This window comes from Athene cunicularia (genome assembly GCF_003259725.1).
Source record: "Athene cunicularia isolate RWA chromosome 2 unlocalized genomic scaffold, athCun1 chr2_part1, whole genome shotgun sequence".
Classification (NCBI taxonomy): Eukaryota; Metazoa; Chordata; class Aves; order Strigiformes; family Strigidae; genus Athene; species Athene cunicularia.
In genome coordinates, this window is record NW_020799095.1 from 48911575 (window position 1) to 48938485 (window position 26911).

At 36.8% G+C, this 26911-nt stretch overlaps 1 protein-coding gene across 1 annotated transcript in view; it reads left to right on the forward strand.

Moving 5' to 3' along the window:
• The window catches only part of MINDY4 (MINDY lysine 48 deubiquitinase 4), an 82830-nt gene that overhangs the window by 43543 nt on the left and 12376 nt on the right, over window positions 1–26911 (forward strand). Inside the window, exons 14-15 of the mRNA XM_026841611.1 lie at window positions 11708–11771; window positions 13663–13824. Coding sequence (XP_026697412.1) covers window positions 11708–11771; window positions 13663–13824 — 226 coding nt within the window. The remainder of the gene's footprint in view (window positions 1–11707; window positions 11772–13662; window positions 13825–26911) is intronic.

Below are 26911 nucleotides of genomic sequence, written 5' to 3' on the forward strand. Positions count from 1 at the left end.
TGTCATGGAAATGCTCAGGCTTCCATTTTAAAACAAACCACAGTACTTTTTTTCCACAGCATAAGTAACTTTCAGTACTGGGAGATGAGGAAGCTAAAAGTATGAAGTGCTTCAAATAAATTTAGTCAAATTACTGGAACATACATGATTCGGTACCTTTAAACCCAGCTGTGTAGGTGTAATCTCCATGTGCCCCATTTTTGTGTTCTGCCTTGATGTTTGCTACTGCTGCTGCTGACTGAATGCTGGGATAGGCTGACTTTTGGTCTGGCTCCATAATTTTTACATTGTTACTGATTTTACCTGTAAATGGACATTGCAGATTTCAGCTAGGTCTGTCGAGCAGTTGTTCTAAATCACTGACAACCTTAAGTATTTTTGTTTAATGGGAATGCTTGCCAGGAAATGCAGGGTTTTGCACTGCTTTGTAGATTTTGGTAACGAGTTTATCATACTCCATGAACTAATGATCATCACTGGTAGAACTGATAACAAATGGCCAAAGAGGAGTGCGAATTCCTGAGGAAGTTGCTGAGAACGTGTTGCTGCTTCTGGTACAGGAAGGAATGCTAGTCACTAACAATTGTAAACTCTTTTTTTGTTTTTTGTAACAACCAGTGAATTAAAAAATAGTGGGCGTATTGTACTAGCTCAGGGGACTAATCTTCTTGATTGTGCAAAATGTGTACTAAAAGCTTCATGTTGTTAAGAGCTACGAGATATTTTCCATGTACTCAGGAGAGACTGAGCTTAAAGGTGGGCTGCAAGCCCACATGTGGGCCTCTCCATTGCAACTGAGAAAAGCACATTGTGTGTAGCAAAGTTATGAATACTCAGGAGTGGTTTACACCGACCCAGTAATGGCAGCTTCAGTCAACCCCACAGTTTTACTGAAGTTACAACATGGAATGGCAGCACAAGCTTTCTCTACTAGATGCTGTCATCACCTCTAACTCTTGGCACCTCCCTCACTGTGCTTACTCATGCAAAACTATTGCTATGTTGGGATGTGGCTGATTCTTACCCATTCATTGAAAAGCTTTCTTTAAATTTCAACTTACAAAACAGTCACACTGTTGTTATTGCCATATTTTTCTTAATCAATGCAACAACTATTGTATAAAACCATAATTACTAGAATCTATAATAGCAAAGAATGTATTGAATGTATTTACTGGTCCATTTTCATCTGGATTATTTCATATAGCTGCAAGGACAGAGTAAACACTCTTAATTAACCATACACTTCATTATGATACGTAATCTTAAATAACCTCAAAAAACATATTAAAGTTATAAAATATTCTTGCAGTTTAAACATATTGAAAACTAGGCTCTGGGAAGACGACCTTTACTCAACAATACAAGTTTTCATTGAGACGTGTAACAGGTGATAATCATCATTGCAGTAATCTGTATCAAGCCATTTTTTTCTGTATCCTTTTCTATATCCTTTCTGTATCATTTACTGTGAAATAACCCTGATTCTGACATGTTACTTGACTTTTAATCTCTTTCAGACACGTAGGGCATTGAAAAAGAAAGTGATGCCTGTTGGCGCATGAATTGCGGATGGAACAATGGGTCCTCCACCCTCAATCCACTTGCCTTAATTGACACCTTTTCCTGTCTCAGAGACAATCTCTAATTTACAGTTGCCCTAAAATGCGTCTACAATCCACATGCTATTTTGCGGGTGAAGAAAGGCTTTCTATGAAATGACCATTTGTCTTGTCCAATGGTAAAAGCAATTACAACTTCACATAAAAGATCCAATCACAGGGAACATACTCAGTTCTCATTTTCTATGAGATAGTTTTCTGGGAAAACTTTTACAAAGGTAGTTACCCCCCACACTTGAGAACACCTGGAAGACCAACACCAAGAGGAAATTACATGTGTGAGCAGTTCTCACTCACTGTTTATAGTTGTGTAATATAAATACATGTCATCATTTATTTTACAGCTTAGTCTTTTGGTGTTTGACAAAGATAGGGAAGCAACTATTTTTAAGGGGAAACAGCTGTCAATTACGTTACAGTGCTAAAAACTAAGCAGCTTGACCTCGCTGAAAAGTCTGTATTTGAGTGTCAGACCTCTCTGAGACCTATTTGTGATTTTACAACATGGAGGAAGCATGAGATTAGATTCACCAAGAACAGTGGGAGGAGAGCAAATAGGAGAGTTTGTGTGGGATCCAGTCCTTGATAGGGGAGAATTGAGTCCTTGTTTGTTTGGGTAAGTGAATTTCTGTGCCTCCTGCTTGATAGATTGCATGCAATTCATAATCTTCAGGATCTTATGTGTCTTTGAGGCTGTGATGTATGAATTAGCCAGAGGCCCTTCGAACTGGAGTGTTCACTGTGCAAGAATTGCTTGCTGCATTAATAAATGTATTAATAAATGTAGAACTGTAATGAAGCACAGATTGCAGATTCAGCTGCTGAGTCAATAAAGGGAGTTTGATTGAAAGACGTTAATGTTTTTCCTTCAAAGAAAGACAAGAAGACAGGGTTAGTAAGTGAGACAGCCTTAGCAATATTTGAAGGAGGATGTGAGACCAAGATTTGAAGGTATGAAATTTATATTCTTTCAGAAGTGAATATGCAGTGGCATATATTTATGTATGACTCAGGGACAAAAGAATAAAGATAGAGATTATGGTAAAATGGGACTCTGAAGAGAAGATACAGGAGAGGAGAGTAAGGTCTGACACAACACAAATATGTAGGCATCTGTCATATAAGATCTGAAGCTAAGGAAGCTATATAGCCTACTAGATAAGAAATGTGAACCAGGTGGAAACATGACCACAAAGGCAAAGAAGAGCAAAAGTTGAATTAGGTTTGAAGAAGTTTGCTGCACTGAAGAACAAGGAAAAAAAGATTAGTGGTAAAGGAAACTGGAAAAATTAAACCAAACTCATCAAAAAAGGGAAGAATCAAGAAGACAAAGAGGTTGTTACACTGATTCTGTTAAAAAAAAAAAAAAAAAAAAAAAGAAAAAAGCAAAAAGCCCTGGGATTAGCACAAATAATGGAGAAAGACATTGTTTTCTCTTGTCTCCCTACTAAGAAAATTCAGGAAGTGTGTCACCAGCATGGGTTCACAGATCAGAGAAGTGCACTATATATTTGGTGATAGCAAATTTGGTGTGGATATGCAACAGAAATATTTCTAATGGCCACAGGGGGGAAAAAATCCAGATTGTTCCCTGAATACATGCAGTTCCTTCTAGAATGGATCAGGATAAATCATAAAGCTGAGGAACATGCCTGAAGAGAATAAATCTTATTAGCTCATTCTCTGGAGAATTTTCTGATCTCAATAAAGAGTGCAAAGGAATGAAAAAAGTGTGGTCATCAACAGATAGTTTTAGCACTAGTGATCTGAGTCTTGGTGTTGGAAAACAGACAAATAGTGAGAAATGTGATTCAGATGAGGTCAGACCCAAACCTTGAGTCAGAAATTAAACAAAAAGCAATTTCCTTATCATATCAATAAAAAGATTCTCAGGGAAATATGTGAAGTTTCTGTGTGGAGTGGATGTGACAGATATTAGGAATAATGTAAAGAATACTCCAAATGTAAATTAATATTCTGCCTTACATTTCAGTAAGGAAAACAACATAGTTCAAAGTCAGGATGGACAACTGGAATCCATGCATAGTAATTGAATTAATTTTGTGGGAGATAGAACTGAACCTGAAAAAGTGATGGCTACACAAGATGAAGGGAAAAATAAACAAGGTATCTTTTTGCCTGTATCTCATTCCTAAACTTACACAAGACTTTCTGAACTCTCTCTTGCTTTGTCAGACTTTATGAGTGGACTTAATCCTAATAGTTTACATGGTTTGCCATACTATGCCATTAAAACATACAGTAACCTTGGATCTCTGGTGCAGTAAATCTGGAGAAGTGAATTCTCTTCATCTCCAAATACTGAAATAGCTAACATCTAAAATCACAGATACAATGACAATAATGCTTAATACCTTTTCACAATAGAGGTCACCATATAACTGTGTAATAGCAGACAATGCTTACATTTAAGAAATACAGAAAAGCAGACCAAGCAACTTAGCCTTTATCTCAGCAGATTGAAAAATGTTGGCAAAATTCTGAAACGGGTGTAACTAACTACAGAGCTAAATGAAAAATGGCAGGGAATGCAGTCTGACTTTACAGAAGTAAGTTATACAAGACTGAACTAATATTCTACTTTGATAAAATAGCTGCTTTTTTAAGGTGGGAAATGAAATAGATTAATTCTATCTGAATTTCAGTAAAGCATGCATTTATAGTATCAAATAGAGAACTGTCAGTTAAACTGAAAAAGAATAAAATTAGTTAATGGACACATAATAAGAGGTTTTTGTATTTGATATGCCAAATGAGAAGTCATTTGCTAATGTGAAAATAAGATATCTTTTAAGAATTGTAAAAGTGACAAAGGAAAGGGACTCAGAAAAAAGTTATCAGTGTGGGGAGGGTTACTGATAGAGTTCCTCAGTGATCAGTCTAGCATTAAACTTAGGTTTTATTCCCTACAGTAATGTTGGAAAAAGGGAGTAGTATGCTAATGAAATGTACTGATGACTCAAAAGTTGAAAGACACTGTCGATAGAGACTAAATCAAGTTGTACAAAATGAGTTGGCTCAGCTTCATGATGAGGGTAATATAAAATAATTTTTTTTAACTGCGGAAAATACAAGGTCATGCAAACAGAGACTACTCACTGCTGTACTGTGGGAGTTCATGATTTGTAAGTGGCAGGATGAGGAGTTGAGAAGAGTAGTGAAGCACACAGTGACTTTGAGGCAGCATTATAAAATAGCACTGGATCTACTCTTAGGGTGTATCAACATAAATTGTTTTAGTGAAGAAATATTAATAGATTGTGCAAGGCACTGATGTGTCCTCATTGAAATACCATGTCAAATTGGGTTCACTTATTAAAACTGGGAGAAGTGTAGGGGAATGAAAAATTTGTCTTATAAAAGAAGAACATAATTTTTTATTTCTGCTAGCATAAAAAACAAATTTTGAGAGGGGACATAACTATTGTCTGAAAAGTGGGAGGGTAGTAGTTATTTAATTTAAAGAACAATATTATTACAAGATGAAAATGTATCAGTAAACTTAGCTTGTGACTCAGTGAACCTAGTCAAAGTGCATCTAGATTTCAGATTCCTAAGCTACCACTGAGGAAAACATGGACAGCCAAGAAGGTGACTAAGAAATATGGTTTTCTGTGATAGAGAGTAACTGGGATCGCTGAATTTTATATGCCAGATGCAGAGAACTTCATCTTGCCCCTCTCCACAACTCTACTTTATTCCAGTATGGCATATGGCTGTAGTCCACACCATGCCTAATCTGAGTACTCTTCTGAGAAGTATCTGAGAGATGTGGATTTGTTTGCCCATCAGTTCCATAAGACTGTCTGTATAGGATCAAAGGAAAGGTCCATCTAACCTATAGCCTGTCTTTGATAGTGGAAAGCTGTGGCTGCTGAAGAAAGCTGTTTAAGTATTAGGGTGAATATAGAGCAATTATTCTGCTGGTATATTCTCCATGTTTCCGATAGTCAGTAATTCAGAGACTTCCTAAGCTGGAATTTGCATCCGGACTGTTGAGTTTATTAGCCCTTGATGAACCTATCCTCCATGAATTTTTCTAAAACCTCTTTGAACCCTTTAATTCTTTTGGCCTTCACAACATCCTGTGGCAGTGAGTTCCCCAAACTAGTTATGTGCTTTGCGAAAGACTTCTTACTTTTGTTTGCTTGAACTTGTTGCCCAATAAGTCTAGAGAGTGCTGTCTAGTTCATCTTATGAAAAGTAGTGACTAAATGTTCCTTAATCATCTCCTTACCACTGAGTTTTTAAAGTTCTGTTGCAGTCCATCAGTTGTGTCCTTTTGTAGTGAAATGGTCCTCGTCTATGCAGTCTCTTCTCATAGGAAAGCTGCTCCATATCTTGACAGTTTCTTCTGACCATCTGAACTTTCTCTCATTCCACTATATCTAAATGCTCAAATTTGTTACTGTTGAGCTAAATTTTTTATAAAGTGACTATCTGAAACAGAGTGTTCATGCATTGCTTTAAATTGGCTTCTCTAATTGAGGAGTCTTTTTCAAGGCTGGCTGCAGGGTACTGTCATTTCTGTAGCAACCTTATTTCATGGTTTGTAATCTAAAAAAAGATATATTCAGCCTGTCTGTAGTACTGGCATATTTGTGAGTATGATTTATCTGTCCAGTCCCTCGTATATAGCGATTAGATGGCCATACCCAAGTCTTGGCAGGTTTTCTTTATGTTCATCAGATGGTGAAAAGGTATTTTCCAGTAGAGTTTCTTCTACTCTGAAAATTATCTAAGCAAGGTCACATAAATTACCTCTGGGATGTACCTGTTTCCCTCCATGTACACGAAGCCCAGAGTGATTAGCTGATGTTTACGTGTCCATCTTTAGATATAAAAAAGTTAGTGATGTGAAGCCCATCCCTGAGTGATTCATTATCTTTGTCATCTTCCCAATCTTGTTTTTAGCTTTTCTTTCAGAAAATCAGTTTTACAGAAATGAACTCTTGGTTTTAGGGAGATAAAGTATATTTATTAAAGAATCCAAAGATGTGAAAGATGTGATTCTACTACAAAGTAGAGTAGTATCAAAACCAGTCATATTTTTGCTAAATTTCAGCCAGTGTCATACTGTGTGCTATTCAACTGTTTGCTAAACTTAAAGTCAACATGGTTAAGCAGATCCAGGTTTAGTATCTTCGCTTAATGTGTTGCTCTGAGGAAGACATGCTGCATTCAATAAGAAAGATAATTTATTTTAAAGAATGAAATAGTGGGTTGAATGTGCAATTAGAGTAGTTACTTTTCATATCAGATGATTTGTGAAATATAAATATTTCCTATAGTATGGCAGCACCCTGTAGCAGCAGAGCTGATGATTAAATGTACCTCAGTACAGGTACATTTTAAGAACTTTGGGAAATTAGCAGGTACATGAAAAAACTGATAAATAAAGAATGAAGCCACTTCCTTGCTTTCACTGGTTTGAATCCCAAACAGCAATCTTTTTTTTTTTTTTTCCTTTTTTTTGCAGAAGGGCTCTTCCCTTCTTTTCTGAACATTCATTTGAAACGCAGTGTGCTAGATAAAAAAAAAAATAAATTATTGTGGAACGTTTACACAATAAGCCAGTCACCCATCCTGTCATTTTCCACATCCCCATTGTAATTATTTGAAATCCTTACGCTTGAAGACAAGTTTTTCTCCCTCCCAACCCAAATTCTATTTTCAGAGTAGACTTGTAATTGTGTGTTTGTTAATATAACTGTCTGTTGCCATGAACAAAGTGAGGTCACCAATTTTCTGTTACAGCTTTGACACAGAGTTAAGGACTGTAAACCAGCTAGCACTTACTTTAATGAAACATTATGTGTATTATATTGTTTTATTTTGTTCTGCTATCAACCCAAACAATGTCTAGAGTAAATAACTGACATGAACTAAGTCACATTTTGATAGTCTGGAGTTATTCCTAATGTTACAGTCTCTATGTGACTTCCGTATTTAATATCCATTGCTCAGATGTTCTCCATTTAAGACTTGGCAAGAAATTTCCTAGAAGTAAATTGAGAATTAATGTGCATATGAAGCATTCTAAAAATGTCTTATTTATCTTATTCAGTGTTATTTGCTAAGAAAAAGTTAATCTGATTACAGATTATGTTATATTGTAGCATCCAGTGCTAAAAATATTTATATTTTGGTTTTGTATTTATGCACTTCTAAAACTTCAGTACAGTCCATACAGATCACTGTAATTTATTTTATCAGTTGCTAGGTTTATACTGCCATTACAGTTTCTTCTAACTCTGGCATTTTTGTCCATCTCTCTTAAACTCTTAGAATTGTTTTTTATAATTTTATATCCCAGAATGTATGAATTGATTGAAAACATGAGGCAGATTCCTACTAAGAACTGTTGTGGCTACCCTGTAGTCAGCAAGTTATGTCTGTGGCAATTCAGAGCAGTCAAAGGTTTGGCTCAGAACATCTAAAATTTTATTACTTTACATCCTTAATAAATGTTTTATTTATAACTAACAATTTCAACAAGACTGAAAACTAACACAGAATCACCAACAGGAGCATGGAAAGAAAATGAGTTTTTTAATATGTAATGATATTTTTTTAAAAGGCTATTTCAGGCATTTCTGCACTAAAATCAGCAGAATTAGAAAACATGAAAAAATATGTATAATTCACACGAGATGCATTTTGTTGATTTCTGCAGTTGCTGTAAAGCAGATATCTGGTCTGAAGCGACCTTACACATCTTTTGGTTTTGCCACATAATGATATTCATTTTATGCAATAATAATGTGAGAAAAAAATCTTTGGTTGCATGCTGAATGAAAAGACAGTTAATCCCCAGAATATAGGTAACTCACACTGATCACCCTGTTCTGGGGAAAAAAAAAAAAAAAAAAAAAAAAAAAAAAAATTTAAATAATAGTACAAAATTAACTATGTGGAGATGAGTTTTGCCATGTTATTTAGCTTCTATGAGCATGTAAAAAAACACATCCACCTTTTGTTAAATTATCAGAAAAGCTGGACTAAGCAATTCCAGCACTGCTGAATACAGAATGCAGCAATTCAGGGGTCCCAGGGCAAAAAACTAAAAAGTTGAAACTATAACTTTGATCCCATTAGAAAGGATGTTGATCTGAGTGTATTTGCTGCTGTATCTCTCATCTCAACAGGCTGCTTCTTTCTTAGCAGAAGATACAGCTTTACTCCATCCACAGCGAATTCAAACTCACTCCTCCCTGGTTTCAGTACACATGTAAGCCACATTACTTTACACATAGTAGAACTAAAAATAAAAATCAACCTGGGAGATCTTACAGATTGATCTGAAATTTAGCAGATCTCATTTTCACCTTTTTGATCAGGTATCAACTCAGGAAATGGTTCCTGCTTAAAACTGAGTTTAACCATATTTTAAAACATGCTTAATTTTAAGTATTTGTCCAAAAGATTTTAAAAATCAGTATCTTGCTTTCTGATTGCATTTTTTTTCACAGACTTTACAGTTTTACAAGTGAGGCAAACCACTATTTTGTGCCAGCAGTCAACATACTCCTAGCTCACTCTCCAGTTAGACTTATGTACTAACATCATACTGGAAAATTTTGATAATATTGCATGAGGAGGAAATATTTATGATTACCACTGTTCTCTTTGGTAGTGTCTTTCTACTGACCTGTGATTCTGTCAAAGCAGCATGCAGAGCACTGAGTTGTAAATTAGAGAGAGAGAGATGAGGTATATTCCAAAAAGGAGAGATTCAGTAGAGTCAAGACTACTTTATTGTCTGATGACAGTGGGGATTCTTAAAAGTATTCTGGCTTAAAATTAATGGAGTTTTCTGTTTTAAAGTGATTTTAAAAATATAAATGGAAAATAACACGTAGGGACAAAGTAATATTGGTAGTAATGATTTATTCATTATATCTATTTTGACATCTGATAGCCAAGACAGCAGAATGAACAAATGCTTCAGATTTGCTTGTCATAAATGTATGTCTTCACAGCCTGGCAGAAAACAAAACACATTATTATAGTCATCTGACACTTTTACAATGCATGAAGTGCACTTGCACTTAAAAACTGACTCCTTTTAATATAACACAGTAAATACACCTGCACAGTAGATGGTAAGTCTTTGGCAGGTATAAATGATAATCTTAAAACCATTTAGAATAGGTGTAAATCTCATAGCTATATGCCTGATGTTTGTTTCCTCATTAGCAGAGATGATTTGAAAGGCAGATGTTCTTCTTGAAAATCTGAGATACACCTCTAAACTCCCATATTGTTTGTACCTACAGATGAAATTAGAACTTCCTCCTATTGTCTTTGTCGTATGTCCCATCGTCCCTAACTGACGCATATTGTATAGTCTACTCATTTCAAACAAGGCTATGGCGTTTTCAAGTGAAACTGTTTCTAAAACTAAAAAATGGCCAAAATCCAAAGATGATTATCACCTCATCCATTCCTTCAGTGTTGCATGAGAGAATTTTCTGTATCATGGGTACACTTTCCGTACTCTTCTTTGATTTCACGCTAGCAAGAGATGTTATTGTGGCACTTTGTTATGATTGAGACTAACTTGAAAATTATCTTTAAAATAATTTTTTTTGAAAAGGGAATTGTGATTCAATGGCTATGACTTGATTTGAATTATTTTAAGTATCATTGTGGCTGTAAATCTTATAAAGTATGTATTACATTCTGACATAGACATTCAAAGAAATCCCCTGAGAAAATAATCATGTAAAGTTTGGGATGAAGACAGGGAATGTCCCAGCTTTTTACTTAAGAAATAAATTTTTTAACAGAACTTGTATAGCAATGTTGAAGGGAAATTTCTAGCTAGCACTACTCTAACCACATCAGTTCAACTATCACAAGCAAATTTTTTTTTTTTTTTAAATAAATGTGCTAATTGCCAGGAAACATGAATATTTCGGTGCATAGAAGATTTTACAAGTCAAATGCGAGTGAGAAGTACAGATGTGTATAGAATAACTGAGTTTTAATTGATGATCATTCAGGCATTCTCTCTACCTTTGTAACAATACCAAAATAAGGATGTAGCTAAAACAATTGAGATTCACATGTTTTATGCTGAAGGGAAATAGCTTTTTTTATGAACCATAGAATTAATCTGTGGAGTTCACTGCCATAGCTGTCCCAGAATATAGTACACTGTTTTTTCTCAAAACTAGATTAGACACTTATTTATGTATACAATAATGTTTGCAGTTACATAAGGTCTGCAGTATAAGAATTATCACAGTTACAGCCTTTATTTTTTGGGTCATTAACCAATTGCTAATTCTATAATTCCAGGAGTTATGGGAGAGGGAACTTAGTTTGGGGAGATATTATTCCATAATTATCAATAATGCAATTGCACATACTTTTCTCTTTGATGTCATAAAATATAAGAAGGGGCCACACAGTATTATTAGATATGTGTACACAGGTAGAGGTTTTTAATTTCTTTTTTTTGTTCTTCTTTTCATGGACAATATAGTGTATAGATTATATCATCTTCAATTTGTGGGTATATTCAAAGTATTGATAGGAATAACAAATACATGCCTTTGTGAGAACATCTTATCTGAGTACTGGCATAGGTTGCCTTGGCAGGTTGTGGAGTCTACCTCCTTAGAGATATTCAAAATGACATCTAGGCATGGTCCTGGGCACCTGGCTCTGAGTATCCCTGCTTGAGCAGGAGTTTGGCCAAGGTGACCTCCAGGGGTCCCTTCCAACCTCAGACATTCTGTGATTCTGTAACTCCGTAAAACAAGTAGTCTAGTAGTTCTAATTTCTAAAGTTCTAGCTAGTTGTGACAATGTATTCTTTTCTCCTCTACAGCTATTTTCTTTAGTCTAGCTTTAACAAACCTTTGCTTGCCACAGGTTACATACACATTTTTTTTTTCCATGAAAAAAATTACCTTGAAAGGGTTCCAAAATGAAGAGCTATATTTATGGTTGGAAAACAGTTTGTGTTTTTCCCCCCCCGGATTTAGAGGTGTTAAATCTAATGAAAAGAAACAATTGTATTTGAATTTAATTGTATTCTCCACTCCTTTTCAGAGTGCGCAATGATTTTGATGTGCTTACAAACAGGTTGATTGGCAGCCATGGCTATTGTACTCAGGTAAGTTAAGTGTGCAGTCTTGGGTATGTCATACACTTCTGCATGCAGAGCTGTGAACTGACCTCTGATTCTTAAAATTCCTTATGTTTTTCCTTTTTCCCCATAATGTCAAGCACTTTCATCCTTTCTTCTTTGTAACGTGTTTTGACATATTCTTGTTGCTTACAGAGCCTCTGCTTTTTGGCCTGGTTTTCTGTTCTGCGTTTGTGTGCATGTCCTCATACTCCTCTCATCTGCCTCTTTTGAACACCTTAGTTGATGTTAGATCTGAAATACCACTGAGTCTGCAATCTGAGTTTTGTCCCTGCCATTTCAGAAAGGCAACTGATGTTGCATGTCCAGTCATACAGCTCCTCTGCGAGTGGTCACTGCCCATCTAACTGAGCTGATGCTGACTGAAGCTAACTGGTGCTTCAAGCATGTATATCAGGCTGACTTATGATATACATGTCTAAAAGGCATTTGGTGCTTCAAAACAAGCAGTCTGAATTGCTGTCTGACACCTAGGACCACATCTTTGTGTAGTCTAAATTCCAGCTCATGTCCTGTACCAAATGTCTCCCACTGGCTGGCTGTAGACCTGCAGAGGCATCCACTCAGTTGGAAATGCTTTGCCTTGGACATGTAGGTGGAATGTAGATCCCAAAATTCTGAGACAGATTCCCCCAAAGCTGTGACATATGTGGTTGGATGATAGGAATATGGTGCACAGCCATTAAATATGCTGCCACTTTGGCCAAAAAAAGGCAAGCTTCATGTTCTTCTCTTGTACTGTTGAGGGAGGACTTTTATACTGTGTTATGTGATGTTTCCTCAAGAAGGTGGTGGAACATCATGGGTGAATTAGAAATCCTAAAAACATCGGTAAGAACCTACAAACTCTGAAGAGTCCTTCCAGAGAAACATGGGGCTATAAATGTGGGCATTATTTTTAAAAGCATACATCAATGTGCCAAACTGGCAATACCAGTGTTATTCATGTCTTTGGGCACAGTAATTTGAATTATTTTTTCTGGAAACTTTCTTCTTGTTATTCCCCTCATGTTTTTTGACATATGTTATTTATTAATAGTTAGCTGGTTCACTGCTGTAAGCAGTCTGCTGCTACATATTGTTACTTGCTGTTACACCCTAGAAGGCCCTCGTGGGATCTTATGCTAAACAAAATGACTAGTGTCTCTGTTTCTTGAACTTTATGCACACTCACATGTGCACATGCTCAGACACCCACTGTCTCACATGTATTTAGCCTCTGACACACCCGTATTTCTAGTTCGATTGGGGAAGAAATAATAAACAATCTGCTACAGTAAGTATGAGTACATTAGTGATATGGATCAGATGTGAAGCCATATGGATGAATGTCTTACTGAATGAGATTTAAGTTCATCCAGAAGTAATCTGAGGAAAAAAAATCTTTTAACAAATCTTGTCCAATGTACAAAATACATCACTAAGCACATGCAGAAATATCAGATAATACTATAGAGGCTTTTAATTTATATCATTCATGCTGTAGCTTTCATTGTAGAGAAAAAGGGACACCAAAATGTTTTAAATTAAAAAACCCAACAATAATATGAGAAGGTTAAGAGTTGGATGTAAGAGTAAGTTGATTGTCAGCATTTTGCCTCTAGAAAGATGAACTTTGAAAACTGTGCTAATATTTCCTTATTTTACTTTGGGAGTAGACTTTCCCCAAAATATCTGGAAAACATTTAATAAGCAATCCTCATCCTAACCCTAAAGTTAAAGCCACCACATAATTTAAGGGTCTGGTACACGTGTAACTTTATTGATCCCGAATCAGTCTTGTAGTGTTGTCTAGTAGAGACAAGATGTTTAACTACTTTTTTTTTTTTTTTTTTTTTTTTTACCATGTCACAAACAGGAATTGGTGAACTTGCTTTTGACTGGCAAAGCTGTGTCCAATGTTTTCAACAATGTGATAGAGCTGGACTCTGGAAATGGCAATATTACAATTTTGAAAGGTATTACAAGCCGCAGTGATATTGGTTTGCTCTCTCTCTTCGAGCACTATGATGTTTGTCAGGTATGCTTTCCATTCTTCTGATTTTAATTAAAAAGGAAACAATGAAATTTAAAATTGGCTTGAGGAGAGTATAGCAGCTAATAAATTATGGTCTTGATTCAGTTGCTCACTCAGAGGCATCTAGTGCTGTTTTAGACACCCAAAGTTGGAATGTTGTCTCCCTTCTGGATCCAGGTTCTTTGTCACCCCTTGGTAATGACTTGGGTAGTCTACAGCATCTCAAATCTTAGATACCTGTGTCGTTTTCTAACTGATTGGGAGTGGGTGTCAGTTTATAAGACTAACACACTTCTATTTAAGTGGCTACTGTATAGATCTGTGTATGTAAACTAGGACCTGCTCAGTTCAGTCTGTGGACCTGAAATCTGTTCAGCTGACTAAATATAATTTTGTACTCTAGGCTGAGCTGAACAAGTTCCCCTGACTCTATTCACTAGATCTCCACTATTATAGTGGAGTTGAGACACCCAGCTCACATGTGGAGACCTGTATATTAGTCATTTATATGTAAGCAACTGAATCTGGCTCTGAAACTCACCCTAAGTATTCAGTTTTCTGTGTGTTCTCATGTGATGGATTGAATCCTACACTCCGTGCTGTAATGGTGGTCAGCAGTAGTGGCCAAAAAAATAATAGACAATTAAAATATCTGACAACATAACCAGAATGTTCCCTTTAACATGTCTTTGAAATCAGTATTTCGTCATCATGAAAATTAAAAGAGATATTAAAAATTTCAAAGAAGTGACAGCCATTAATTTACCTCTGGAAAAAACTTTTATGAGGATTTCACTGGTTCTCCATCAACAGATATTGTTGTCAAGATAGACATCTTTCCTAAAGACATGTTCTATCTTAAACAGACAATCATGTGTCTAATGCAAAGGTGTTATTTGAAATTCTCTTGCTTGTGTTAGACACTAGATTAAATAATTGTAACAGTCCCATCTGGATTTGCAGTCAGTGCCTCCATAAAAAATTTGAAATTGATTAGCAAATAATTTGTTTGTACTCATCTAATATAAATGTGTTACTGAAAATAAAGCTTGATTTTAATTGTTCCCTGTGTGGCTAAAGCCAGTTAAATTTTCCTACTACTGAAAAATTATAATTTTTGTTATTAATTAACTCAAATATTGACAATATTCACAAGATTATAAGGCTTAAATTCAGTCAGGACAGCATATCAGTGTATCCAAATCAGATTAATTCTGAACAAACTAAACTAAAAATAAATGCTTGTGTGTCTAGTTCAAGCTCCTTGTCCTTTTCTATAAACAGTGTAACATTTAAAACCTCAGAAATGCTTATGCACCACTGTAGCATTTTTTCCATTCTCTAGTGAGGAAAATGGTAGCAAAATGATAAGTGAGGTCAATGCAGGTAAGAGCTGTTTCTTCCCCATCTGCCCTCTAAAAATAAAATTAAAAGTTACCCGGAAAATCTGACACCATCTTCCACTTACTCTGCAAATTATACAATGGAGTGAGGTCTCTTTCTTGTATTACTGTGCTCTCAAATGGGAGCTGGACTCATGAGCAGTGATCTGTTTTCCAAGCCAGTGACTCGTAATCAGTTACAGAAAATCCAGTAGATGTAGTTTCCTCTTTTTTCAGTCTAGAGTAGTTAGGCATCTGATGCAAATTGTCTTGCTTTTTATTAAGAACGTCTGTGACTGCTCCTCATTTCAGTTTGTATGTCCCAGCACATGCTGCAATGCTTGCTTTAGGACTGGGACAAAACTCAAATTCTGGTTGACTTTGGCCTCATCTGGAGTCTCCACCGTGGCTTCATCATGAGGGTCCAGATTTTGCTTTCTGTTAGAAAAATAGAAGTTTAGAAGAATTTTAAGCAAATAAATGTCACTGATAGTTTGCAGTAGTGGAACTGAGAATAGCATTTGCCTTTCAAAATGACTCTCTTCTTCCTCTCAGTGTTTCAGTAAGTGGATTCAGCATCCAATTACATTGTGGCTATGAGGATGGTAACTGAAACCAGTAATGGAAAAGGACTGTCATTTTTGGTTGGTTTTCTTTTTGTTTCCAGGAGTAAGAAAATCCTGAGCATGATATATGGTGAATCATAGACATTAGAGCTGGAAAACTCCCTTTAGGTCATATCCAGCCAATCTCTCAGGGGATAATTCAGGATATTTTTATGTCCTGTTATATAGTAGACTTTGTTTTAAAAAAGAAAGTATCCGTGAAGTTCCTGCCTTTTTTTTCAGATGGCCATTTACTAGTTTATTGTAATGCATATAACTGTGATCTTACCTTTTTTCTCACACATCTCTACTTTAAACTATGAGGAAATGCAAATACATATTTGCACGTGCCTGTGAATGTGGAGCTTTTCATATTTACTACAAAACTTATGCTTTGGATATACTAATATTAAATATGACTGATCATTTACTTAGTTTCCTCTGATAATCATTCTTATTTCTCATCCAGCCTGCCCCCTAAACAATTCATCCCCATCCGCTAGACATTTGCAAGCTGATGTAACAGTTCCTCCCTTTTTCATCAGTACATCCTGTCCAAAGCTTATTTTTGTTGCATTACTCTAGACTTCTTCCAACTTACTAACACATTTAGGAAGAGATATGCAAGATTCCAGGCTAGATGCAGTGAATCCACATGGAGAAAATTTTCTATAAAATTGTGTCTCCCCTGTCTAATATGTGGAGTATTTGTATATAATCCACAATTTCCTTGTCAATGTCTTCTTAAATACCATGAAAATATCGTGAGGGCATGACAACTGAATTAGGCCTTCTGTCATACTTCAACAGTAGCAAATCAAACCAAAATGATCAGTCCCTTTTTCTCCAGTGATTGCCCTCTGTTGCTGATCCATTAATCTCTTTCAGTGGATCATGATGAATGTGTTATCTCTGCTGATTAGAAAAATGTGTGCTTCATGTAATTTGTCTGGAATTGTTAATGTCTAATCATCACTCTTAGTCCTAACATATCACCATACTCAGTATATTTTTGTAATGTGATTACTTGTTGCAAATTGCTTCATGATGACAGATGGATTCATTCAATCTATTTCATATGCAAACACTTAGTTTCATAGTGAGATTCCATATTTTAATACAAAAAGGCTAAAAGTCCAATTCTTCTACTTTTTGATAGTCAAGTTACCCATCTTTGGATTTCTTTTCTTTGTTCTAAGCCTTATTAATTCTATCTGATCTTGCATTAGCATTTAGCTAAGAAGCCTAAATTCAGATTTTAGGTTTCCTGGGATTTCTTTAGAGCTCTCAAAACAATAGAAACATTTAGAAAAGCTGGTCAGTCCACATAAAATTGGTGCAGGTTTTGCTCTGTTTGCTGGGCTGCAACATGCAGCAGTTTAGCATTAATCTCAGGGAAGCCTGAGTTGATTCTTCAACAGGGACAAGACCTCTGAGAAAGGGGTGAGGCACAGAAGCGGGCAGGGCCAATTATAGCAGTCGTGAGTGAGAAAGTCCCTGCATTTGGGTCAGAGTCTTTGACCTAAATGTCACATTGAAGTTGCAGGTGAAAAAACTTTGAATGATGAAATGCTCTTTTTAAAACTTACTGCGATGTTTAAATAAAAGCAGATGGAAACAGATGCTCCTCATATTTATACCAGATCATTTAAGAGACTAACAACAACAAAAGAGAAACATAATCTGCATTCTCATCTGAAAAAGGTAAAAGATACTACTATTATCATTAATAATGATAATAATAACAATAGTAGTATCTAGCATTTATATGTCATTTCCTATGGATAGATCTGTGCTTTACAAAAGAGGAAAGGAATATATTTTTCAGGGGAGATAACAGAGAAACAGAAGTCGAAGTGCTTATCCCAATAAGTCATCCAATAAACTAGTGTCTGAACTGGGAAGAGGGCACAGATGTTCTGAATCTCTCATTCTAAATTTAGTATGATACTTGCTGATGAACTTGACCCTCCTTCTGAAATGCTTTTTAAAACCACTTTAGGTATGTGCTGTTGTACATGAAATAATGGAATTATTCAAGATTACTTGTCTCTTTTGAACTTTTATTTTTCTTTGTCCTCATTGATTCTTTCCTGCTTTTAACCTGTCCTGCTATAGCAGTTAAACCTCCTACCATCTGACCTCCCTCCCAAACTTACCCTACTCTGATTTTTGACATTGTCCAAGTCTCTGCCTGAGCTGTCAGCATTTCAAGCATCAGACTGATGCTTTTTAGCTCTTACATTTCTGAAAATAAAGAGAGAACATGGCATTGACAAAGAAGTTAAGCTGTTTTTTCCTATTTCTTTTTAAAAAGAGAGAGAGCATAAATAAACAGAATTTATTCATTAAAATTCCACAGATGGGAAATATTATCTTGGTCCTTTTGATGAAACCAGCACACTCTGTGCTACAAGACCTACTTGAATTCGTAAATGCAGCACACATGCTCTGTCTTCTGGCACCTCACCTGTTTACTTGCCCTGTGGAACGTCCTTCCTATAACCTTCTTCACTGGGAAATATGTCTGCTAAACAGGCGCCTTAGTCAGATGGACTGGATTCAAGCCAGTTCATTGGTGGGGTTGCAGAGGGGGAGGTTTAGAAAGAGTATTTTAACCATCTTGTTTAAGAAACCAACAACAAAAATATGCATGTGCAGAATGGAAACTGATGGTTGGTTTTAATTTTCCACTTATTTTTCAGTAATGGGTATGCAGTAGGTAGTGTGTCATGTCGATGCGCTCGGCAAGGGACCCTACTATTTATATAAAACATTTGTGAGTGCCACTGTGGGCACAAACATGTGATACATACAAGTTTTACTAAAACAAGGCTGACAAAGCATTGGCCATTTAAAAAGTCTGTTCTTCATTCCCTGATTTTACAACTACCTTTCTAGCCTGGAAGTGAAATTTAATGAAGTCTTATTGTCCTCCTACTTATCCATGGACAGTTATTTTCCTGGACCCCAGCCACTGCTGCTGGGATATTTGCATTGATTTCTTGTCAACATCCTTACAAATAAAATAGAATCACAGAGTTTTTATTTAAGACAATAAGTATAACAAACCCCACATGTTTAAAAGAGTTCTGCATGATTTACAAACAGACAAAACAGATAATGAGAAGTCAAATATTTTCCACATGTCTCTCTAGATGATAAATACCTGCATTTGGATCTGGATTTATCTCATCTATCTTTAGATCCTTTATAGGCTGAAAATGCTTTAGATAAGAGTCCAGCCAACTCCCTTTATACCTGATGAACAGGTGGGTCTAAATTTCTGATAATACCCATCTCTTTGTTGTTTGATTTTACAGACAACCAAAGCCTAGGGGCCAACCTAAATTAGAGGGCCTAGAAATAGATGCTCAAGAGTTAGGTGGTCTGAATCTTTACCTATCTTTGTCACTGCGGTAACAAGTAACTTACTGAAATTATTTGTAAACCCCTTTACATGTATTGAGGGAATGACAAAGTGCTGAAGTCTGAGTGAGGGTCTGAATCTCCCTCAACATTTCTTCACTTGATGTGACATACCAGAAACGTGGAAGAATGGGACAAGGATAAAGAAAAGATCCTGAGGCTACCTGGTGCCCTGATGTCTATTTGCGTTGCCACAGCTGCTATCTTCACTTATGTTGTGGCAGCATAAGAGAACTTTAGTCAAAAGCCAGTGCTTTCCAGAAGTCCTTTCTTTGGTTTGGTAGTCCTGGAACTGAACACACATCTCTTTCTATTCTTCTTCATTAATGCTGCCCTTTTTTTCTCCCCCAATTCATTTTCAGAATTATTTCCATTTCTACAACAAAAAGGATTCAAAGCTGCAGAGAAATTATCTAGGGCTCCCAGGTAGCTGTAGTGTTTCCTACTACAATGTATAAATATCTGGCTAAAAACTTCAATTTCTGCCTAACCTAGCATTGTCATTAAATTATGAATACTCTGAATGTCAGATCTTATGAACATTAAATTTATTTTTCTTAATCTGATTGAAATCAAGTACATATCAGTGGCAATAACTTTACGCTCACAGTGTCCCTTAACTATATGCAAATATAATAGTAATTTGGCTGACCTGGTGTTTTAATAGCGCTGCTTGAGTAAGTGAACTGAGTCAGTGGTGGTTTTGATCACCCAAGGGCTATTGCAAAGGTATCTGGTTTTACACCATTGACACTTCAGTCTTAACACTGTTGAAACATTGTTTAATATTAATTCCGTAAAGGTCATTGCAATTGGAGGGAAAAAAACTTTGACAGAACAAACAATAGGCTGTGGTGTGTGATTGTGAAAGCTTTGTGTAATTATCCTTCTGTCTATCAATCCTATTGAAATCAGTACAACTATTAATTACTCAGTTTGACAGAACCCAGACTTCTGTGGAATCACATGGGTCTCAGTACTACAGTGTATGATTACTTTGGAAAATAAGTATCTAGAACAGTTGTATTCAGGCAAACAAACATAAAGCAAGAAATGACTGAATATAATTTTAATGTAAAAAAAAATAAAGTCCAGCAAGCAAGGAAGTGAAATTATCCTGTGATAACAAAACCAGAGAAAAATGCCATCACATTCGCCATATCCAGTGTTCCCCTTGATTTTGATCTTCTTCTCTTCTTCTTTGAAACATGTCCACTGCATTGGAGTGATAACCTGTTTGTTTTTGTTCAAGGTAAATTGTGTAATGGAGTACAAGAAACATGGAATCTAGGTTATAGTTCTTGTTTGTTTATTTTGGTGTACACATGGCAAAATATAGCCTTGTTCAATGAGCAAATAAATCTGAACAGTGAAGTACCATATACTCATTCTGGCAGATCCATTGGAATAATTGTCCAGCAATAAATACTTATCTGTAGATTTAATTTCACCATTGTGCGAATGCACACTAAAGTCAGATGTGGGAATAGACCACCCGTAGTGTTGAAAATGAGCCCTTTGAAGGTGCTTCCTTTTAAAAGGTCGACATTTTCCAAAGATGAGATTTGTGTCTCTAAAATTTATGAGCATTCTTAAGGGATTTGTAAGGGAGAGGATTAGGGTTAGTGAAGTCTCCATAGGAACTGAAAACATGCAGCATGAAAAGATGCCTAATTCATTCACCCCCCTTTTTTTTTTTTTCCTGAAGTAGATTAGTGAGCACATTTGAAAACATATATCTGAATAGTAATGCATTATTATTTTTAATTCATTATGATAAAAAAAAAAAAAAAAAGATACTTTTTATGTTCTGCAAAGTAGAAATACAGCCATTGAGCCCTTAACAAAAATAATACTATTTAATTAAATGGATTCAAGTCACATATCCCTGATTTGCCTTTGGAAGTCAGAGCCAGCATGACACTCATAGGGCAGCATACAACAGCTGGAAAGAAGGGCCCCATTCTCTGGCAAGCACTTGTTGGATGACACACACTCTGAGTGAGTTTAAAGGGTTTCCTGAGGAGTCAGAACACTGGGTGTTCATGCTTCTTCTTCCCTGTCCTGCTTCAAGGTCTTATTAAATTCCAGGATCACTACCATCAACCAACCTGTCCAGGCAATTGAAGAAGCACTCACCACTCACCATCTGGATCAGTTAAACAAAGGCAGACTTTTAGTCCACTCAACAATTGATGCCTGAAGAAGCGGGAAAAGGAATCTTCACAATGAAGATTGTCCTTACTTTGCCAGTAGCGTGCTTCCATGATATATTTTGTTTGAAAAATGAAGACACAGAATGCTATAAGAGAGGGAAGTTCCTTATAGGAAGTCTAGACAAAGTAATGTGTTTAGGGAGAGAAAGGAATTTTAGCCTTATGGATAAAAACCATTCCATGCTGCTTGACCTTAGAACTGGAATGCAGGAATAACCTGAACTATCTGGAGAGCCAGAAGCCCCTGGAAGGTGATGACAGTGGGACAGAGTGGCCAGCGGTTTTGGGAAGAAGCAACCTGCAGTGACCAGCCAACAGCTGGCACACAACTTGATGTTAAAAGCAGCAACTAATCCTCAACTAGCATAACTGATATAACTGAAAGAAGACTTCTCCCTTTTTATTGTCTTAAAGTTCATGCCCTCGCCTTCATCTGCAAGCATTATAATTGAAAACTATACATATTTGGAAAGTATTCCTACAGACCATACTCATGTGAACAATTTGTCCTGACTTCATTAGGATTGTTCATTTGAGTAAGAATTGGAGTGGATATGTGCTTTGAAACAGTTCTGTATCTCTCTAATCTTGTTTTGTCAAATGTTGTTTGATGAAGCTCGGAAGTTACTTTAGCAGACGTATGTAGGAAGAACACATTTTCATGAGCAGACTAGCTGTTCCTTTTTGGCTTTGATTTATCTGCATATTAAAATATGCATGTTTGTGAGACTGAATCTTTTCATCCTCATCCCTCTAATTTGCCATCTTTTGTTGCATCTGCGTATTTCCCTTTTGATAACTCCTGTTACGAGTATTTTTGTAAGCTTGTAAAAAAATTTCTTTACTTTTAAGCCAAGAACTTACATGAAAAACAAAACTGTTGTATAAAAGGCTGTTTTAAATAGATATTAGCAAAGTAATGAGTCAGAGAACAGTTATTTAATTAGCTAGAGACTGGTTATCTAACATCAGAAGAAATTCTCATTGGGGAATATAATTGACTTTGTACTTAAATAACACTTCAGATATAAACTCTAAATCTCAGTAATGAAAAAAGCCCCACACATTCCTTATCACTTAGGAAGCTGTTTAGATTTTTAATTACAACAAAATATATGTTGGCTTCTGCCTTTTAGCTGTATATTAGATGACATTTGCATTTGTGTGCCCAAGGTGAAGAACAGAGGGTTGTACTGTAAAAGCCGTATCTGTGAATCTATATCTAGAAAACATGTATAAGAATTTTCTGTTTTCTGTTAAATGTCTTCCAGTTTCCACTAGCACCCAGTGCTTATGCAGAAGCATGATTTAAATCCCATACTAGTAAATGTAGCAATAGGCAGAGATTATTTCTGTAGATTGTATCACTTACCATATTACTATGCAAACCTCTTCAAAACTACCTAAGCTTCTAAACTAGCAAAGTTTCTTTGATCCATGTGTCTGTATTATGGAGGCAGAAACTGATCTTTTATTTCTATGTGCATATATTTGCACACTTGGCTGTCATTCGTTGTTTTGCAGATTGGTAGCATACTAGCAGTGCAAGGCATGCATAAAACTGGGGATAAAATAAAGATGGTTATACAGTGTCCTGCACAGCAGTGACTCAGTCTGCTATAAGAATATTAAGTGGAGCTGTAGGCAGAAACATTGCAGTGAAAGCAAAAAGTTTTATTTTAGTTTTTAGTTTCCCTGAGTGATTTATCAAACATACAAACCCCAACAATACGGTGGGGGAAAAAAAAAGGTTATTATTTTGAACTTAGAATACAGCTTTCAATGACAAGAATAGAGCTAATAATAAATACCTCTTGCAGATGAATATTAAAATCCTAGCTGGAAGAAATAAGGTTTCTTTGCTACATTAAGCAATCTAATACTTTTTTTTTTTTTAAATTCTATTATTTACTACTGAAGGGGCTAATATCATTAACTGATACTTCAGCTTTAAAGCAACAGTATACAATAGGAGGATGGTATCTGTCTCAGAACACATTAGTGTGAGGTGAAGAAAATACTACAAGATATTCTTTGACCTCAGGGGATGCAGATAACTTCCATGACTCATTTTATATCAGCACATATTAAGTTTCAAATCCATAGATACACTCCCCCAGGTATTAAAGCATTTATATGTTTGCCATAAAGCATAAATTCCATGAGAAATAATACATATGAGTCTAAATATACATAAAACTAGCCTCTATCCTTCTCTGGACTTGAACCTTAAAGACTATGGGGTGAAGCAGCAGAAAAAACTGAATAAACTGATAAATGGATACATATATAGATAAAAGCAATTACTCACAAATCCAAAGAATTTCTGTAGTAGCCCACATCTTAAATAGCTGGCAGATTTAAGAATAATAATTAAAATTAGTAGAATGAAATAGCATAGACTATTTAAGTTGGAAGGGACCTACAGTAATCATCTAGTCCAACTGCCAGATCAGTTTCAGGGCTGACAAAAAGTTAAAGCATGTTGTTAAAGACATTGTCCAAATGCTTCTGACCGCCTCTCCAGGAAGCCTGTTCCAGTGTTTGACCACCATCCAGTAAAGAAGTGCTTCCTAATGTCCAGTCAAAACCTCGTGTGGTGCAGCTTTGAACCATTCCCATGCATCCTAGCACTTGGTACCAGGGAGAAGAGCTCAGCATCTCCCTCTCCGCTTCCCCTCCTCAGGAAGCTGTAGAGAGCAGTGAGGTCTCCCCTCAGCCTCCTTTTCTCCAAAGTAGACAAACCCAAAGTCCTTAGCCACTCCTGATAGGACATTTCTTTCAGCCCTTTGACCAGCTTTATTACCCTCCTCTGGATAAATTCAAGGACCTTAACATTCTTCTTAAATTGTCGGGCCCAGAACTGCACACAGTATTCAAGGTAGGGCCTCACCTATGCTGAACACAACAGGATAATCACCTCTTTTGACTGGCTGATTATGCTATATTTGATGCACCCCAGGATGTTGTTTGTCCTGTTGGCTGCCAGGGGACTCATACTGAGCCTTCTGTTAACCAACACCCCAGATGCCTTTCTGTGAGGCTGCTCTCCAGCCACTTCTCTCCCAGCTTATACTTGTGCCCAGCATTACTTTGTTGTAGGTGCAGAATCCAGCATTTCAACTTGTTAAGTTTCATCCCATTAATTATAACCCAATGCTGTAATCTGTCTAGATCCCTTTGTAAGGTCTCCTGTTCCTCAAAAGAATCAACAGTACCTCCCAGTTTGGTATCATCAGCAAACTTGCTAATGATGCATTCAACTCCTGCATGCAGTTTGATAAAAATATTGAACAGAACTGGCCCTAAAATAGAGCCCTGAGGAACAGCATTAGTGACTGGTTGCAAGCCAGATGTAGCCCCATTCACTGCAACACTTTGAGCTGTGCCCTTCAGCCAGCTCTTCCCCTAGTGCACACTAAACCTGCTCATTCCATAGTTGGACAACTAGTCCAGAAGGATGCTGTGAGAGACAGTATCACACGCCTTACTAAAATCCAGAAAAATTACATCCTCCACCTTCCCTTTATCCACTAGGCAGGCAACGTCATAGAAGGATATCAAAATAGGTAAGCAAGACTTTCCCTTTCTGAACATGTTGACTGTGCTTGATGATTGCATTATTCTTTAAATGCCTTCCAATAGTACCCAGTATGATCTCCATAATCTTTCCATGAACTGAGGTTATAGGACAGGTCTATAGTTCCCTCACACCCTTTTTGTACATTGGAATAACATGAGCTAGCTTCCAGTTAACAGGGACCTCTCCAGACTTCTGAGACCTTTGGTAGATAGAGACGGGTCCTGCCATAACATCTTCCAGCCCCTTTGGAACTCTTGAGATGAATCCCCTCAGGCCCCATGGACTTGTGAGCATTCAGCTGAATCCACTGGTCCCTTACAGTTTCAGTGTCCACAAGTGGAAAGTCACTGTTCCCACACTCATGGTCCTCCAACTCAGGGGCCAGGCAGCCCAAGGTCTTTCAGTATTATTAAAGACTAAAGCAAAAAAAGCATTGAATGCCTCTGTGTTTTCTTCATCCCTATTAGTCAGGTGACCATCTTCAACAAGTATCAGTCCAATGTTTTCTTTAGACCTCCTCTTGCTATTAACATACTTTAAAAAGCCCTTCTTGTTATCTGAAACAACTCTGGCCAGTTTCAGTGGACTTTGTGTCTCTTATCCCTGTATAAGTGAACAACAGCTCTGTGCCCTTCCTGTGAAGCCTGACCTTGCTTCCAGAGTTCATACAGTTTCTTTTCCTCCTGAGCTCCATGAAGAGTTCCCTGTTCAGCCAAGCTGGTCTTCTGCCCTGCTTGCATGACTTACAACACAGTGGAATTGCCTGCTCCTGTGCTTCTGAAATGTCTTTCTTAAAAACTGACTAGCAATGGTGAACTCCTAAGACCTCAAAAGCAGATTGACAGGGTACTCTGCTAAATATCTCCCTGAATCTCTTAAACTTGTCTCTCTTGAATTCCAGGATAGCAACTCTCTAGTCCTTTTTTCTGTTACACTGAAAATTTTAAACTCAATGATTTCCTGATCACTGTGGTCAAGACAGCCACCTACCTTCATATCTCCAACATGTCCTTCTCTGTTCACAGACAGCAAGTCTAGGAGGGCATCTTTCCAAAGGTGGCTCACCAGATACCTGTGACAAGAAGTTATTTCCTACAAACATCAATAATTTCCAAGACCTACAGTATGATATTCCCAGTTGATTTCCAGGAAGTTGAAATCTCCCATAAGGACAAGGGCTACCATTCCATAGATTTCTTCTAATTGCCTATAATTTATCAGTGCTTACATCCTGGCTGGGCAATCAGTAGTAGACACCCACTACAACATCTCCTTTGTTTTCTATCCTGCTAATCCTTAGCCAGAGGCTCTCTCCCTTACGTACAGTGCAACACCTCCACCTCACCTGCCCTGCCTGTCCCTCCTGAACAGCCTGTAAACCTCCATCCCAGCACTCCAATCATGGAACTCATTCCACCAAGTCTCATTCATAGCTCTGGAAGCTGACCAATGCTTCCAGTTCATCCTGTTTATTTCTCAATCTGCATCCATTGGTGTACAAGCATTTCAGATACACTCCTGAGCCCTCCATGCTCCCAGAAGCAGTGTAAATGTTCCCACTAGCATTGCCACCCTCAGGCGATGCCATGCCAACCCTTGGCTTACTACTGCCATCCTGATGGTATCCTCTTCCCCCATCGATTCTAGTTTAAAGCTCTTGAGTATTCTAGTTTAAAACATCTTGAGTATGAAAATCATTTAAATGCAGTTTAATACAGAAAATTTAGGATATTTATAATAAGTATACTTTCAAACTTTCAAAAGGAGGGCAAAGGCTTAGAAAAGGCATCTGTTAAAGAAATCATTGTTGTTTTTCAGCTGAGAATATTTGATTTTTAAGAATAATGAATCAAAATAAGTGCTTCTGTTATTGCT